Source organism: Peromyscus leucopus, chromosome 3 (assembly GCF_004664715.2).
Source record: "Peromyscus leucopus breed LL Stock chromosome 3, UCI_PerLeu_2.1, whole genome shotgun sequence".
NCBI classification, from domain to species: Eukaryota; Metazoa; Chordata; class Mammalia; order Rodentia; family Cricetidae; genus Peromyscus; species Peromyscus leucopus.
Genome location: NC_051065.1, coordinates 138725976 through 138743736, shown reverse-complemented (window position 1 = coordinate 138743736; position 17761 = coordinate 138725976). Strand labels below are relative to the sequence as shown.

General features: G+C 43.5%; 1 protein-coding gene, 1 non-coding gene and 1 pseudogene across 2 annotated transcripts in view; 2 read left to right on the top strand and 1 right to left on the bottom strand.

Moving 5' to 3' along the window:
* Crebl2 (cAMP responsive element binding protein like 2) overlaps positions 1 to 16526 on the top strand; it is a 29552-nt gene extending 13026 nt beyond the window's left edge. Inside the window, exons 2-5 of the mRNA XM_028894474.2 lie at positions 5033 to 5230; positions 7894 to 8038; positions 8952 to 8988; positions 13646 to 16526. Coding sequence (XP_028750307.1) covers positions 5033 to 5230; positions 7894 to 8038; positions 8952 to 8965 — 357 coding nt within the window. The 3' untranslated portion in view covers positions 8966 to 8988; positions 13646 to 16526. The remainder of the gene's footprint in view (positions 1 to 5032; positions 5231 to 7893; positions 8039 to 8951; positions 8989 to 13645) is intronic.
* LOC114710363 lies at positions 1247 to 4137 on the top strand (annotated as a pseudogene).
* Positions 2881 to 2992, bottom strand: LOC114710369. The gene has a single exon (XR_003737048.1). It is a non-coding gene; the product is annotated as a U6 spliceosomal RNA (small nuclear RNA).
* Positions 16527 to 17761: the final 1235 nt, after the last annotated feature.

Sequence of the window (17761 nt, the reverse complement as noted above, 5' to 3'; positions counted from 1 at the left end):
AGGTACATAAGTGCTGCACAGATATACATGCAAGCAAAATACCCATAATACAAAGAATAAATGGAATACAGTAACTGCATATTTTACTATGAAAGCTAAATAGATAATTATGATTTGTGTAATGGCTGTGCTAGGTTTAACTCAGAACTCTGTTGCATACTCTGTTCTCTTGCTGGCAGAGATGGCTGTTTTCAACAGCAGCCATCCATGAGTTCTCTAGAGCAGCAATATGCGAAGGAGTGATACAGCACTGTATGATTGCTGACTCACCTGTACTGTTACATAACAGAGATTGCCTTTTTTTAAAAGAATTATTATTGTGGCCGGGCGGTGGTGGTACACGCCTTTAATCCCAGCACCCGGGAGGCAGAGGCAGGCTGGTCTCTGTGAGTTCGTGGCCAGCCTGGGCTACAGAGTGAGTTCCAGGAAAGGTGCAAACCCACACAGACAAACCCTGTCTCAAAAACACCAAAAAAAAAAAAAGTATTATTATTGTGGTGTATATGAGAAAAGAGAGATCAAGAGCGCACACGTGACATGGCATGCATATGGAGGTCAGAAATCAACTTTTTAGGAGTTGATTTTCTCTTTCTGTCCCACCATGGGATCCAGGAATTGAACTCAGGTCATCAAGTTTATGCAAAGAGCACCTTTATTTTCTGCCATCTCATTCATTCTTATGGGGATAAAGTCTCACTATGAAGGAGGCACAGGCTGCCTTCAAATTCCTGAGTTTCTTGCTTAGTTACCTAAGTACCTAAGTGCTGAGATTATAGACATATGCTCTGTCCCTCCTCTCCGTGTGTGTGTGCGCGCGCGCGCGCGCGCTCGCGCTCGCGTGCCTGTCTGTCTGTCTGTCTGTGTCTGCATCTGTCTGTGTCTATCTTTAGAAACAGGGTCACATTCTGTAGCTGAGGTTGATCATGAACTCAGAGCAGCCCTCCTGCCTCAGCCTCCTGAATACAGCATGTTCTACCATGCCTGGCATTATATATTGCATGTACATGTTGGGCAAGTTCTGTACCTCTGTGCTTTGTCAAACCTGGCCCTTTATATTGCTTTCTGAAAACTGTAGCAATCACAAACTCAATGCAGGATTGTTTCAAAATATTGTTTTTAACTTGTATAGTTTACAAAATATAAACATCATATAAGATTGCATAATGCTGAGGTCACTGAGGCCATTCTGCAACTACTAATAAATATTTGGTCCTGGAAAGCTTTCTGGTTATACTGGAATATAAACATGATGGTACAGACCAGAAAAGCTTTCAAAGAACCAATTTTTGACAAGTTAAAACTTACCAGAGAAAGGTATGAAAGTAACTAGCTTTTAAATTTTTTTTTATATTTGTGTTTTGCATGCATGTATGTTATGTATATCAAGTGCATGTAGTGCCCGCATCAACCAGAAGAGGGCACTGGATTCCCCAGGGACTAGAGTTACAGATAGAAGCCTCCATGTTAGTGCTGGGAATTGAACCCTGATCCTAGAACCACTGAACCATCACTCCAGTCCACTGCCAGCTTCTAATATGGTAGTGGAAATGACACTGTCTTCCCCACAGCTATGGACTAGCCTGTCTCTTTCAAAGCTAGCCTGTAAGATTCGAGAGGCATAGAAGTGGAATTTGATAAAGGTATAAAAATGGCCTATTTGTTTTTGAAGTATGGAGGGTGTTAGTTTCGGTTTTTAGGACTAAGGCTCTGGGTTGGAGCTCCAGAACCAATAAGTAGATAAATAAATCAGTTTTGATTTTTTTGTTTCTGTTTTGTTTTGGTTGGTTGGTTGGTTTTGAGTCAAGGTCATTGTGTAGCCCTGACTGGCCTGAAGTTCACGGAGGTCCACCTACCTCCTCCTAGAGTATAATGAGATTAAAGGTGTGTGCCACAACACTGGCCTTAGGTTTTTACATTTTTAACCATTATATTTGGTGGTCTGCTTTTTTATAGTGGGCTTGGCATTGTTTGTATGTGATACTATTAATGGTCTCAGATAAACAAATGAATATTGCCCTTTAGTTTTATTGCCTTGCAGGTTTTACATTTATTGTAGTGATTAACTGCTGGTGTTTCATCTTATACCTTCTCTTTTAGAACTGCCTTAAAAGCACTCAGTATATTGAGGGTATAAATGTATGGGTGGAGACGAGGATTGAACCCAGGGCTTTATACACAGTTGAACTCTACTCTGAGCCTCCACTGTCCCTGAGCTCCAAGTCCACTCTTTGTGTGAGGGTGGTTTTCAGGGGAAAGGGGGCATCACTCAGTCTCGTCAGATAAAGAGATGGGCAGTCAAATTGTGGAGAATTAAAGAGCTCTGAGTTGTGAGGCCTGTAAAAACTGCGTCCAAACAGGACTTCCCCAAGAAAGGCGCAGAGTGGCATTGCTGGAGTGTGACTTGGCTTCAGAACCAAACTGTGAGGAAGTTTAAATGTCTTTGTCTCCTAATAATTGTGCCTAGGCAGTAAGTAAATGCAGATCAGGAGTGTGCGTCTGGGAGCAGGTTGAAACCTGAGACAGCCTGGGGCAATGATTACTGGCTTCTAAAGGCAGGAGGGAGCGTTTCCTGAAATTTTAGGGTTGGTCTGGAGAGGTGGCTCAGCAGTTAAGAGCACTGGCTGCTCTTCCAGAGGTTCTGAGTTCAATTCCCAGCAACCACATGGTGGCTCACAACCATCTGTAGTGGGATCTTATGCCCTCTGCTGACATAAAGTTGTACATGCAGATAGAACACTCATTCTCTTCTTTCTTTCTTTCTTTCTTTCTTTTTCTTTCTTTCTTTCTTTCTTTCTTCTTTCTTTCTTCCTTCCTTCCTTCCTTCCTTCCTTCCTTCCTTCCTTCCTTCCTTTCTTTCTTTCTTTCTTTCTTTCTTTCTTTCTTAATATGGAACGCTTCACGAATTTGCGTGTCATCCTTGCACAGGGGCCATGCTAATCTTCTCCGTATCGTTCCTTTTTTTTTTAAGTATATGTGCTGCCAAAGTGAGCACTCATATTCTTAAAATAAAGCTTTAAAAAAAAAATTCAGGGTCTTCCTGATTCTCCCTATGGGTTCAATAAATTTGAAGAGGGAACTTATAGCTAAGTCACTTAGGATACATATTAACTTATATCTATATGCGATTTAATGTAGGCACTATATATTTTATCTAATTTAAAAATCTTAACAATAAAAAGTGAGTAAGTACGTGTGTGCAGGTCGTCCAGTAGCAGCCTCCAGTGGGTTATCCCTGCAAATGGGTCTGCAACCTAGGGCCCCAGGCCTTGCCGCCGTGACCACCACAGAGAGACCCGAGATCCACGGTGTACAGGCTCTGAAGCCTTGCAGCCAGCCCTTCCAGTGGCTCGCCCCTGGTTACCCATGACCAGTATCTGAGACACCTGGGCTCCTCATCCAGCAGCAGCTCCTGCTGAAGTACTTAGTACTCTGGAGACACCATGCCCATCCACTGGGATCTCACCAAGGCCGACCTGGACCACTAGTAGACCAGCTTTTTCGGGAAGCCCATCTCCCATTCATGGCCACAGTATTGGAGTTTCCTGAGCACTCGGCAGAATCCTCCCTCCACCCCCCACCCCCCACTCCCCACCCCCCCACTTTCCCCCACCCCCAAGCCTCCAGAATCGGGATCACCTGCGGCCTGGCTCCTTAAACCATGAAAAAGCAGCCAGTTTTCTGGTCAGGCCAACAGCAGGGCCCCATCCTGACCTGGCAGAACCACCAGCCAACCCAGAGCTTTGGTGGTGCTGGGCCAGAGCCCCACTCACCCACCCCACTCACTGTAAACTAGGCAGGAGCTGGAGAGATCCCCTTCTCGCACAGCACTGAGCCTTCCTGACCCCAGAGCTGGGCCTTGCACCAAACAAACAATAAACTCTCAGCAGCCATCCTAAAAAAAAAAAAAAATCTTGAAATATACGAGATAAAACCTATTCGTCGTCAGACCCAGCAAAGAAGTTCTTGTTTGTTCACTTTCTTACATTAAAATCATGGTAAACTGGGGCTGGAGAAATGGCTCCATGGTTAAAACACTCGTTCCTACAGATGACCCGGGTTTGAATCCTAGTGCCCATATGGCAGCACACAACTGTCTAACTCCAGCCCCAAGGGATCCAGTACCCTTTTCTGACCTCAGCAGACACCAGGCATACATGTGCTATACAAACTATGCAGGCAAAACACCCATACACAGAAAACTTTAAAAGACATATGATAAACTTAATTTTTTTTATTTTTTAAATTAAAAGTTTTATTTCATTATGTGTATAAGTGTTTTACCTGCATGTATGTCTGTGTACCACATGCATACTTGGTAATAGAGGAGGCCAGAAAAGGATGTCAGATCCCCTGGAACTGGAGTTACAGATGGTTGTGAGCAACCATGTGCATGCTGGGAATCAAACCTGAATCCTCCACAAGAGCAACAAATGCTCTTAACCTCTGAACCATGTCTCCAGCCCCAGATTTTGAAGTTTTTGCTTACTTTAGTTTTCTCAAGCCAATAAACATGACTGAGATGACTCACTGGTTAAGAGCAGGTACTGCTCTCCTGGCACAGGAAGTGAGTTCAGAGCCCAGCATTTGTGTCAGAGTGCACGGGACTCCTTCTGCAGGGACCCAACACCCTCTTCTGGTCTCTACAGGTAACCGCTCTCACATGCACCATCCGACCACACATAATTTAAAAACATTAAAAAATTCTAAAATATCCATCTTCATATGGCTCATGGAATTGATTGTTAAACTACTTAAACTTGATTATTATTGATGAACCTTACCTCACATTCCTGATATCAAAAGTATGAAAAAAGCAGGGCCCCAGAAAGGTTGTGAGACAGGATCATGCTTTCTTGGTTCTGTAGGCTTCACTTCCTTATTGTTTATAAACATTCTCTTTGCTAGTAGGCATCCATAGTTGCTTTTTTTAAAAAAAGATTTATTTATTTATTATGTATACAGCATGTACATAGTTGCTTTTTTATAAAGAAAACTAAGAGGAAAAGCTGATGTCTCCTTTCTCTTGCTGAAGGTGGTTGGAGGCAAGGTGAAAAAGCCTGGTAAACGAGGGCGGAAGCCAGCCAAAATTGACTTGAAAGCAAAACTTGAGCGGAGCCGACAGAGTGCAAGAGAATGCCGGGCCAGGAAAAAGCTGAGGTACCAGTACTTGGAGGAGTTGGTGTCCAGTCGGGAAAGAGCCATATGTGCACTTCGAGAGGAACTGGAAATGGTAAAGTCTTTCAGCAGCAAGACCAACACCCCTCCTAACTCGGCTGTCTGTGGGGCACACAGTAAAACAGCAGTTATACGTCTTCACCTGTCCAACTGGCAAACGCCAGAAAGAATGCCAGTCTTTTATGCCACATTGTAGGAAAATGGGTATTTTTTTAATAGAGTGCTGGAGGGAACATTAAGGTATTGTTTATGATAGAAAAACATTTGGGACTGGAGTGATGGCTCTGTAGTCAAGAGCACTGGCTGCTCTTCCAAAGGTCCTGGGTACAATTCCCAGCAACCATACGGTGGCTCACAACCATCTTTGATGGGATCCAATGCGCTCTCCTGGTGTGTAGGCATATATGCAGACAAAGTACTCATAAATTACATAAACTTTTAAAAAAGAGCTGTAGCTCTCCCCAAATTGAAAAAAAATAAAAGGTAAAAAAACAAGGATCCCATTTTTAAAAAGAGAAAAGGAAAAAAAAAAAAAACACTGTACAAAGGGCTGATAGGATGGCTCAGCAGGTAAAGGTGCTTGCCACCAAGATTAATGACCTTCATTCAACCCCCACTAGCCCGCTCGGTGGCTGGAGAGAACCAGTGCCTGCAAGTTTCTTCTGACTTCCACATGCAGCTCATGGCACTGTAGTAAGTGGGATGAGAGTTAAAAACAATGGGGATGCATCTTAGCTGGTAGAGTGCTTATCTAGCATGCAGGAGGCTGTGCGCTGGGTGCCAGCACTGCATGAAATGGGTGTGGTGACACAAGCCGTAGTCCTCACTCAGGAGGTGGAGGAGGCAGGAAGATCAGAAGTTCAAGGTCATTTCCAGCTATCTAATGAGTTGGAAACCAATGTAGGATACATGAGACCCTGTCTTAACCCACCCCCAAATAAAGACTAAAGAGCACTAGCAGATTCTTTAGCTATAAATCACACTGTATTCCTACATGAGACTACTTGTGACCAGTGTGGGGCGATCAAAATGCAGCCAAGTTTGGGGAAGCACTTAGAAGGCTGAGGCAAGACACTAGTACCTGGGGTACTGAGGACCCGTCCCCTAAAATCACAGTGCACATATGTATTTACTGATGGGGAGGGATGCTCATGATGTATTGCTAAGTGGGAAAAGCCACATAATAGTCCATAATTCTGCAGGGAGGTTGCCACTTGTGTTCCCATGAATTTATTTACTTTACATTCAGAGTTTATTGCAATCATAGAAATGTGAGAGTAGAAAAATAATTAAAACCCTTTGACAGTGAACTCAGGGATGCGGTAACAGGTGAGAGAGGAGATGTTACTACCATGACTATTGCAAAGCTGGCTTTTCAGAAAGTAATGAAGCTGGGTGTGTGGTACATGCCTGGGGGATCAGGAGTTCAAGGCCAGCCTCTGGACTCTATGAATAGACTGTGTTTAAAAAGAAAACATGCAGGGCTGAGGAGATGACTAAGTGAGCAGGATCCTGAGGGCTGATCCTCAGGACCCACATAAAGCAGGATGGATGGTAGTGCACATCTGTAGTCCTGTGCTCCTTGGCAAGATGAAGGACAGAAACAACAGTCTCCAGAGGCTCAGGGGCCAGCCAGGCTGGCCTATGCAGCAGCAAATGGCAAGTGACCCCTGTCTTAAGGGGGAAGAGGACGGACACCTAGGCTGTCTTATGTGACTTCCACACGTGCAACTGATACAAGCCCCAAGAATTTAAAAAGAGGGAGGGGTCAAGATGGCTCAGGGAGTAAAGCGCTTACCACACAAGCCTGTCAGCCTGAGTAGTTTGAGCCTCAAGATGAGAGCCAGCTCACCAGATTGTCCTCTGACCTTCACATAAATGCTGTGGCATGTAAGCTCACACACAGTAGTAATGAGTACAATTTTAAAGGGCACTGAGGAGATGACTGGGTGAGTCACTTGCCATGCAAGCATGAAGGCCTGAGTTCAATCCCAGAACCCACATAGCAGGCACAGTGGCACACACTGTACTGGGGCAGGGGAGACGAGGGCCCCTGGAGCCAGCCGGCCAGCAATCTAGCCAATCAGTGAGCTCCCAGGTCAGGGAAAAGGAAGAGGGGGGTGATTCAGGGAGACACCCAGCATCAACTGCTAGTCTCTACACAAACTCGTGTGCAGCGAGCGAGACATGCACACACGCATGTGTGCACACATACCCATGCACAAAAGCAAAGAAGTAATAAGGACATTAAGAGAGGAAAGTAAGTATGCTCTAGATGATGCTATTCAGTTTATTTTTGTAATACATTGCTATTGATTTTTATGCTGAATTTGATCTATGTCATTATTAATAATGATTATTTTAGCTTCTACAATCTAAGTTGCCTGAAGGCAGAATCTTTGATTTGCTTCACTTTGTATACCCCCGAAGTCCATAGTGTACACTGTGGTAGAATGTGTGTGTTCTCATACATGTAATAGTAATGTGTACAGCTACTACTGGTAGTTACTTAGTGAATATTTACTAGAGAAAGGAAATCACTACAAGTCTCCCCACACCCAGTACTGGGTATCAAACCCAAGGCCTCTTGCATACTCAGCAAGTGCTCTAGCAGTGAGCTACAGCCAAGCCCTCAGGGGAGCTCTTGTGTCTAGGATTTCTACACGTGCTGCCTGAACTCTGACTTAGTGTCTTACTTAACTGTATTAAATATTTCAGTACAAGCAATGGTGCATGGCAATGGACCAAGGGAAAATCCCTTCTGAAATAAGGGCCCTACTCACTGGAGAGGAGCAGAACAAGGCTCAGCAGAACTCAAGCAGGCATCCCAAAGCTGGGAAGACAGAGGCTAACACCAATTTGTGTGAGTACCAACTACAGGAGCATTCCTGTTAAGCAAGCATCTCAAGGTGGAGTGTGTGTGTCAACCACTAAGCCATGTGACTAGAAATAAAGTGAAGCACTAATGTCATTTTAGAAACACTAATCAGCAAGTGTTGTGGCAGAGGAGCCTAAACCCTGAAATGAAAGCCAGCTAAGGCTGAGTGTGGTTGGTGTATACCTGCTCTGCCATCACTTAGGGAAACTGCAAGTTGGAGGCCAGCGTGGGCTTCATAGAAAGACCTCATGTCAAAAGACAGAACAACCCAGCCAGTGATGACTGTATGGTAGACAGTCCGTAATTTAAATGGCCCGGAGTGTAGTTAATGCCACTTTCTTTAATGCGTTATTACTCACAGCTTAAGAGGTACTTTAACATTTAACTTGGACATTTCCTCCAGTAGTAGTGCTAAAGAACTGTATTTTTAGGTGGCTGTGTGTTAAGAGTTAGCATGCTCTAGGCCAGTGGTTCTCAACCTTCCTAATGTTGTGATTCTAATGCAGTTCCTCATGTTATGGTGGTCCCCAGTCATAAAATTATTTTTTATTGCTGCTTCAGAACTGTAATTTTGCTACTGTTATGAATTGTAAGCTGGGTGGTAGTGGCACATGCTTTTAATCCCAGCAGTCAAAAACAGAAAAATAAAGGTGAATTGTAATGTAAATATGTTTGGAGATAGAGGTTTGTTAAAGGAGTCTCGACCCACAGGTTGAAAACCACCGATCTAGGCCCAGGATCGGTCCCAGGACAAAAACCAAAACAGGGAAATGAGGAGAAATAGCAAAGTGGCTGGGTGAGGCCCTGGGCTCTCAAGTGTAACTTTAGAAGCTAGTCTCACAAGTGCAGGCTCTTGCTACAGTAAGTTGTAACTGAGGGTGTTTTTCTTCTTTTACAGTGCTGGGGAATTGAACCCGTGGCTTCAGAAATGGAAGGTAAGTTCTCTACATGCCCAGCCCACAGTGTTTTTATATTTGTTGAGGTGAAATTCATGTAACATGAAATGAACAACTTCAAAAAAAATCTATCATTTTAAAATGTCAAGCAGAGGCATTGTATAGTTACAACGTTACACAACTGTCATCTCTAACTACAAATATGTGACCACCATAAAAGAGAACCCTAGACCATAAAACAACCCTTTGCAACCATGGACTTGAGGTCCCAGTGGATTAATCCATTGTAGATATTTTGTATAAATGGCATCGTTTAGTATCTAAGGCATCTGACTTCTTTAACCTAGCCTAATCTTTTCATGGTTGATTCATGTTATACCATGTATCAGAACTCCATTCCTTCTTATGGTCCATTATTTTATAGATGCACAGCCACCGTTTGTTTATCCATCTATCCATGAATAGGCATTTGTTTCTGCCTGCTGGCTTCTGGGATACCATCACCACTGCTGCTATGAACATGTGTATACAAGTATTTGTGTATGGGCTTGACTTGTTTGGGTGGGGGTGTTGTAGCTCACTGTAGGGTTGGAGAACCTGAATCCTCATCTTCCTGCCTTCACCTCCCAAAGTGCTGGGATGACAGGTGTGTGCCACCACAGCGTGCGTGCTTAGCTGTTTTGAATATATACCTGGACTCAAACTGCTAGGCCACATGGAACTCTGTTCAAATTTTTTTTTAAGAACTGCCAAACTCTTTTTTATGATGGCCAAAGTATGTTAAATTCCCCCCAACAGAGCTCTCTACAAATATTTGTTATTTCTATCTTTATTTTATTTTGTGAGAGATGAGATCTCACTGGGTTACCTGGTACTGACTGAATTCCAGGGCTCCGTTAACCTTCTGCCTCAGCCTGTTTGGCAGCCAGGATTACAGGCATGAGCCACTGTGGCAGCCCTATTTTGGGTTTTGTTTTATTTATTTTTAATTAATTAATTTATTTATTGGTTTTTCAAGACAGGGCTTCTCTATGTAGCCGTGGCTGTCCTGGAATTCGCTCTGTAGACCGCCTCAAACTCAGATTCACCTGCCTCTGCCTCATGAGTGCTGGGATTATTGTTTTATTTTATTTTATTTTAAAGACAGGAGTCTTGTAGTAGAAAGATTTTCTGTGTCCCAGCCTGCCAGCAGTCGGGACAAATCTCTCCCACTTGAGTCCCCCAAGTAAACACACAGAGGCTTCTATTAATTAAACTGCTCGGCCATTAGCTCAGGCTTACTACTGACTAGCTCTTACACTTAAACTCAGCCCATATCTGTTCATCTATATGTCGCCACATGTTCCATGGCTTTACCTGTGTGCCATTACATGCTGCTCCTTGGATGGCAGGCTGGTGTCTCCTGACTCAGTCTTCCTCTTCCCAGAATTCTCCTTGTCTGCTTATCCCACCCATACTTCCTGCCTGGCTACTGGGCAATCAGCATTTTATTAAACCAGTGTACAACAGCATTATTCCACAGCATTTCCCCTTTTCTGTTTAATTAAAAAGGAACGTTTTAACTTTAACATAGTAAAATTACATATAACAAACAGTTATCAAGCAAGAATTACATTTACAATATCTAGTCTATTTGTATTTGGCAAAATTAAAGAAAATATTCTATCCTATATTTGTGAGTCTAAAGTTTTATATCTAATTTATCTTTTATCATAACCAAGGGAAATTATAACTATCTAGTGTTCAACTACATCAAAGACCCCAGAAGGATATAATATTACCTAAGTAAACAGGAACTGCATTATAAGCAACTTCCAAAAATCTAGACTGACAGAGACAGTTGGGCACCAGAGTCTTGCTATATAACCCCAAATGGCCTAGAACTCATGTTTACCATACTGGCCTTAAACTTACTTCCTTCTGCCTCTGCCTCCCCTCCCAAGTGACAAGGTTACAGGGCTGTGCCACCATGCCCAGTGTCCAGGCTGTTTGTTTTTAAACTATAGCCCTCTAGTAAGCATGAAGTAGTATATCAGTGTGTTTATTACCGTGTGTGCATGAAGAGGTGTGTGCATGTGCACAGAGCATGTGTGGAGCTCAGAGGACAATTTTGTGGAGTCTGTTCTCTCCTTCTGCCTTTATGTCAGTTCTGGGAATCAAACTCAAGTCACCAGGATTGTATAGAAAGCACTTTTAACCACTGAGCCATCTCACTGTCCCCTCATTGTACATTTCCTTAATGAATATTGGTTCTGTGTTTTGTTCTTGTGTTCTCTGGTTCTTGGCCATTTGTATATGCCTTTTGGAGACATGTTTAAGCTTGCCAGTGTTTCAGTTAGGGTTTTGTTTTGTTGTTGAGGCTTTTTTGTATTGTCCTGTTTATGTTTTTTGAAGCAGGGTCTCACTATCCAGCCCAAGCTGGCTGGAACTCAGTGATCCTCCTCCCTCCGCTTCCAGTGAGCTAGGATATGGATGTGTTCCCATACCCTGCTGTGGAGTTTTAAGAGCTCCCTCTGCTCTGGGCACTAGGTGTGCAGTTGGTGTATGGCTTTCAAGCTTCTCTCCTGCTTGCTCAGCTGTATTTTCACTTTCCTGATAGTGTCCTTGGATACACAAAGATTTAGCTCTGATGAAGTCTAGTTAGCTTCTTTTATCTTCTCTTGCTCATGTTTTTGGCATCATACCAAAAGATTCCATTCTTAAATCTAGGCTGGGAAATTTTACCCATTTCATCTAAGAATATTATGGTGCCTTTGGCTGGGGGCATAATGAGCTCAATTTCCTTTATGACATAACACAGGCTCACAGGACACAAAGGCTCACAGGGCACAGAGGCTCATGTCTTGCACATGCTGGTTGGTTGAAGAGAGTGAAGATCTTAGAATGGATGTCAGGGGTTCTGGTGTGTAATCTGCCACCCAGGAGGTGGAGGATGAAAATGTCAGGCGCTTTCTTCTTTGTTCTTATTATCTGGGAGGACTTGAAATAGTTATAAGTAAATGTTGCCACACTGAGTGCCCAGTGAGGTGTAGGCAAGACTGTCAGGAGTTCAAGATCATCCTTAGGTACTTACTGAGTTTGAGGCCAACCCAGGCTACATGAGACCCTATCTCAAAAAGAGTTATGAAATTAAAGGAATTAGGTTTTTAATAACTCTTAATAGATAACATTGGACCTTCATCTAAGTTAAACTAGTGAAAATAACCAAATTAACTAATTTTCTATATATTTATAATTTTTAAAAAGTCTTATTAGCTGAACACATGACTCACACTTGTCAACTGATCGCTGAGGAGGCTGAGACAAAAAGATGACTATGATTTTGAGGTCAGCCTGGGCTACTGTCTTAGTCTCTTTTCCTGTTGCTATAATAAAGTACCTTGACAAAAGCAACTGGGAAAGAGTTTATTGTAGGCAGAGTTTTTCTGTGTCTCAGCGATTGCTCCCAGATAACCACTCAGAGACTTATTCATTATAAATGCCTGGCCGATAGTTCAGGCTTATTACCAACTAGCTCTTGCAACTTAAATTAACCCTCTTCTTTAATCTATGTGCTGCCCCAAGGCTCATGGCATTTATCTTTCCTGCATGTCCTGCTTCCTTTCCATCTGGCTGACTACTCCTTTGACTCTGTTCTTTTATTTCCCCAGCATTCTCTCTGCCCCAAAAATCCTCCTACCCATTGGCCAATCAGCTTTTTATTAACAGATGAGAGTAAAGCATTTTCACAGCATACAGAGAATTATTCTATAGCAGTTTATTTTAGCTTTCAGTTCAAAGTACAGTCAGTCTATCATGGTGAGGAAGTCAGAGGTAAGAGCTTGAGGAAGCTGCTCACATCATATTCCCAGTAAGAAGCAGAGAGTGAAGGATGCATGAAGTTATTGCTCAGTTCCTTTTGTTCACATATGCAGTCCAGAGTTCCCTGCCTCAGACATGGTGCCACCCAGAGTTAAGGTGGGTCTTCATATATCAATTAGTGGAACAAAGTAATCCCCAACAAGCCCTTCTTCCACGTGATTTGAGAGTCTGTCAATCTAACCATCATAGCTACATAGTTCCAGGTCATCTGGGATGGAGCAAGATCTTGTCTCATAACAAATCAAACAGTAACAACAACATCAACAGATGCCTTCCTATATATTAACCTGAAGAAAAAGTCAAGAATTTTAGCTGGGTATGGGGGTAACCCACCTGTAGTTCCATTACTTGACAAGTGGGGTTCAAGGTTATCCTCTGTTACTTAGAGTGATTGAGACAACCTGGGCTATACATAAAATCCTGTCTCAAAAAACCAGGACTGTTTATGATGGGCTGGCAAGATGCTTCCGTGAGTAAAATCTTCTATGAAAGCTTGAGGACCTGAGTTTGGTTCCCAGAATCAGGAAGCCGGGCACCGTAGTATGGTCTGCGATCCCAGCACTTCCATAGCCAGATGGGAAGTGGAGATAGGAGAGTCTCCTGAGGCTCAGAGGGCGGCAGTTCTGTGTACACAGTTGAAAAACAACAGCTCCTGTCTCAGATGGTGTAAGGAAGACGTGGCCCCTGACCTCCACGTGTGTGCTGTGGCCTCACACATGTGCCTCACTCACACACAAGAATAAAGGAATAACCAAATCCGTGAGTTTAAAAACTGATTCGTCAAATTTCATTGACTAACAGCATTCTTATGTTGGTGCATTTGTTTTCTCTCCAGGGTGAAGAGCATGTAAAATGCAGCCAGTGATCAAAACCAATGGTCTAATGTCTATGGAAGACAAACGGCCAGGACTTTGCTTCTTGGCTCCATTTACCTACCGCTTACTGCTCAGTAGGCATATCTGTAAATCCGAAGTTTCTACCAAAATGTGTGATCAGACATCACAAAGGCCTTTGCTTTAATTTTCCACACCTAGAAGACTTGCCAACATTCAGACCTGCTCTGTATTGCTCTCCATGCTGGTCAACAAGTTACAATGCCTGAAACCACGGGAGTAGAGGAAAGGGGATGAAAAGCGCATGTTTGCACCTTAGCCGTATGGCTTCTCTGGTTAATTTATATTTTCCTATGTGAGCTGTGTGTGTGTTTGCGTGTGTGTTGAGTTGTCACTTCTCTTCATGTTTTTAATCACCTACAAAAACCAAATAGGCTGTGTTGTTTCCTGTGGTTCTCAGCCTTTATGGACCCAATGTTACTCCTTTCTATTTACTTGAGTAATGTTTGACCGTCTGTGAGCCATTCCAGCATAAGCTGTGAGTTCATATTAACAGATATATACATTTCTATTTTTATAATCCATAGTGAAATGCCTGTTTTAAAGAATGTTCATAAGAAATGCAACAAGAAAGCCCCAGACAGCCTCTTTGTGCTGTTTCCTCAGACTGTGTTTATGAAAGTTGGCGTGGGCCAAATCCATGCTTGGAGAATTAGCCATGTTTTATTTTTAGGTGAAAAGTAACCTTTCAGTAGCATTCATTATCTTAGCCTGCAGTAGGCGTGTGCACATGTGTTTCTGTTGTATGTCTACATGTACATGGGTAGACAGGAGTGAATGTTGACACACATTTGCTTGTGTACTCAACTATGGCATGGGATATTTTTCTGAAGAGCACAGAATGCACCTAGCTGCTGAGACTGAGTGTCTGTGTCCTGTCCAGAGCACGGGCATACTGCTGGCAACGCTAACGGCTGCTGCAGCTGGCAGAATGCTCAGTCTCCTCCTGACATGAGTGTCCTTAGGAATGTGTTCTCAGCCGGAAGGAAGCGACTGTGTGCTGGTCCCCACTTCAGCCTGTGCCTCCACTGTGCAGCGTGGGGCCTGGCGGGTGTGTGGAGGGCAGGTGGCTCTGTCACAGCCGCACTTCCATGGCCTGGAGTGAGGGTCGAGGGCAGCGCCCACAGTCGGATACCGAGAGATGAGGACTCTACTTCTTCACTCTTGCTACTTCGGTCAGATGCCCTGTTCTCTGTTGCTGCTAAACTAGAATTGGTCCTCACACTGATGAGGCAGGAACTCGGCTTCCAAAAAAGAAGTGTTTGCCACAGACTGGCAGTTGAGGAGGAGGTATCATAGTCTTCAGGCATGTCCAACCTTTGACATTGTGACTTGAAGCCTGAGAACTGAATGTTTTAAGTGAGTTTACAGTTTTGTGCTGGGACACCTTTCCTAGCTATTCTGAGGCATGTGCAGCCTGCAAGCCATGGCTCAGACATGCCTGGCAGGTTGTCTGTGAGGTGGAACATGAGATGGATCTTTTGGCAGGCATTTAAACAAATGCTTCCCCTTAGCCTAAAGATTCCTTGAGCTCAAGCTTCAAACTTAGGTGTGTATGACCACTGACAGACCACTAGCCCAACTTGCTGGGTTCTCTGTGCTTAAGAAAAATGGACATTTAAGGATATTTAATGTCTTCTTAGGACCATAAATGTAGACAAAGGATTGTTGATATTCAGGCCCTTCAGAATTTAAGTGTTTTTAAATATGGTGTTCAGACTGTAATGGGTGTGTTCTCCAGCTGGTCTACTCAGTCATATTCTTTTTACTTTGCAGAACAGCCCATGATTTTATGTTGCTTTGTGCAGTACCTTTTGAATTCTCTAAGTTGTTTTCAAAGCAAACATTCCATGATGAATGTGGCTCCTCAGTGGCATGTCTGCGTTGTGCTTGAAGATTCTGCAGGTTCTGGTTGTAATTGCAGCGTCAGCCCCAAGTAGAGGAGATGGACTGTGGAGTGAGATTTCATTGCACTTTGAGTCTGTTCGTGTGCCTAGATGGCTTTAGTGTTCTGGAGTAATCAAGCCAAGAGAATGAATGGCCCTTGGTGGTGAGTGCTCTGGGAACTCTGCTGGCCCCTCTCCCTCAGAGCCTGGGATCAGTCTCTGGTCCTGATCCAACAGCATCTCCATCTCCATCCCCATCTAGTGGCCCTGCAGACTAACTGCACTTCCTTCCCGGAGGACAGCAGCCTGAGAGGCCAGAGCCCTGGGCCATCATCATCCAGGGCAGGAAGAGGCCTGTGCCTCCCTCAGCAGAGCCTGTCCCCTTTTTCTTTTGATCTCAGAGATTAAGGAAAAATATAATTGTGAATTCACACCAATCCGACTCGATCATTTGAGAACCCACTGCCCACAGATTGGAGCAACCGATGCAATATGGAATTGATCTGGTCTGGTCAACTTTTAGGCTGTAACTGAAGTTCTTAATTGTTTTCTATCTTATCTAAAATCTTTTGTGATACCTGAATCAGAACCTTATAGCAGCCGTCCCTGTGACTGTTTGCCTTGTGGACAGTGCTTAGCATCACCATCTAGAATTTACCATCTTTGAACTGTGATGGGTTTGCTTTGGCTGGTTATAAAAAATACAGATTTAAACTGGGCTTCACTTTTAGTTAAAGGCAAGTAAAATTAACAAAAATAAATATATTTTACAGAAATCAGCTGCATGTTGTTACAAATATTAAAATATATATTTTGTTTTTTAAAGATGAGAGCTAATTAAACCACATGGTATTTGGGGGCAATGAAGGATGTTTTTCTTAGAAGAGCATTGTACAATTATATTTTTTATGAAAAATAAAGTATATTCACCAAATCATGTCAAATTGCCTGTTTCACAATGCTGAAATACTCTGTATATACCTAGAACAGTTGAAAGAAAGGAAGGGAGGGAGGGAGGGAGGGAGGAGGAGGAGGAAGGAGGGAAGGAAGGAAGGAAGAAAGAAAGAAAGAAAGAAAGAAAGAAAGAAAGAAAGAAAGAAAGAAAGAAAGAAAGAAAAAGAAAGAGGGGGCTGGAGAGATGGCTCAGAGGTTAAGAGCACTGCTTGCTCTTCCAGAGGTTCTGTAATGAGATCTGTTGCTCTCTTCTGGCCTGCAGACATACATGCAGACAGAACACTGTATACATGATAAATAAATAGAAGAAGAGAGAGAGAGAGAGAGAGAGAGAGAGAGAGAGAGAGAGAGAGAAGGAAAGGAAGGAAAGAAAGAAGAGAAAAGAAAAGAAAAAAGAAAAGAAAAGGGGGTCTGGGGTCCTCGAGATGGCTCATCAGGCAAAGGCACTTGCTGCCCAGTCTGACAATCTGAGTTCTGTCCCCACGGGTGGAAGGGGGGAACTGACTCTGGGGAGCTATCCTCTGCTTCTGCTTCTGGTTAAGAGGGTTTAGTGCTCCTACAGAGCACCCTTAACCCACATGGTAGCTCACACAGCCTGGAACTGTAGTTCCAGGGGATCCCCTGGGCTCCTGCACACAGGTGGTGTGCAGACACACTAAGGCAAGCACACATACACCTAATTCTTTTTATTAAAACTGGACTAGGCAGGTCCTCAGTCCATTTTCTGAGTCACTTTGAATTATCTAGTCAGCTTGACTCCTCATCTGTCCACACAGTCACTCTGAAAGGGTAACCGGTGTGATAAATCAGGTCGTTTTGTCATTTTTCTTGCTGCTATGACAAAATGCCTGATGAAGGATTTATTTGGGCCCATGGTTTAAGGTTCAGTCCTTAAACCATGTGTATGAGGCAACTAGTCACTGCATGTGCAGTGAGGAGGCAGGGTTGATGTCACTGCATCTGCAGTGAGGAAGCAGGGTGGATGTTACTGCATCTGCAGTGAGGAAGCAGGGTGGATGTCACTGTATCTGTAGTGAGGAAGCAGGGTGGATATCACTGTATCTGCAGTGAGGTAGCAGGGTGGATGTCACTGCATCTGCAGTGAGGAAGTAGGGTAGATGTCACTGCATGTGCAGTGAGGAGGCAGGATGAATGTTACTGCATCTGCAGTAAGGAAAACAGGGTGGATATCACTGCATTTGCAGTAAGGAAGCAGAC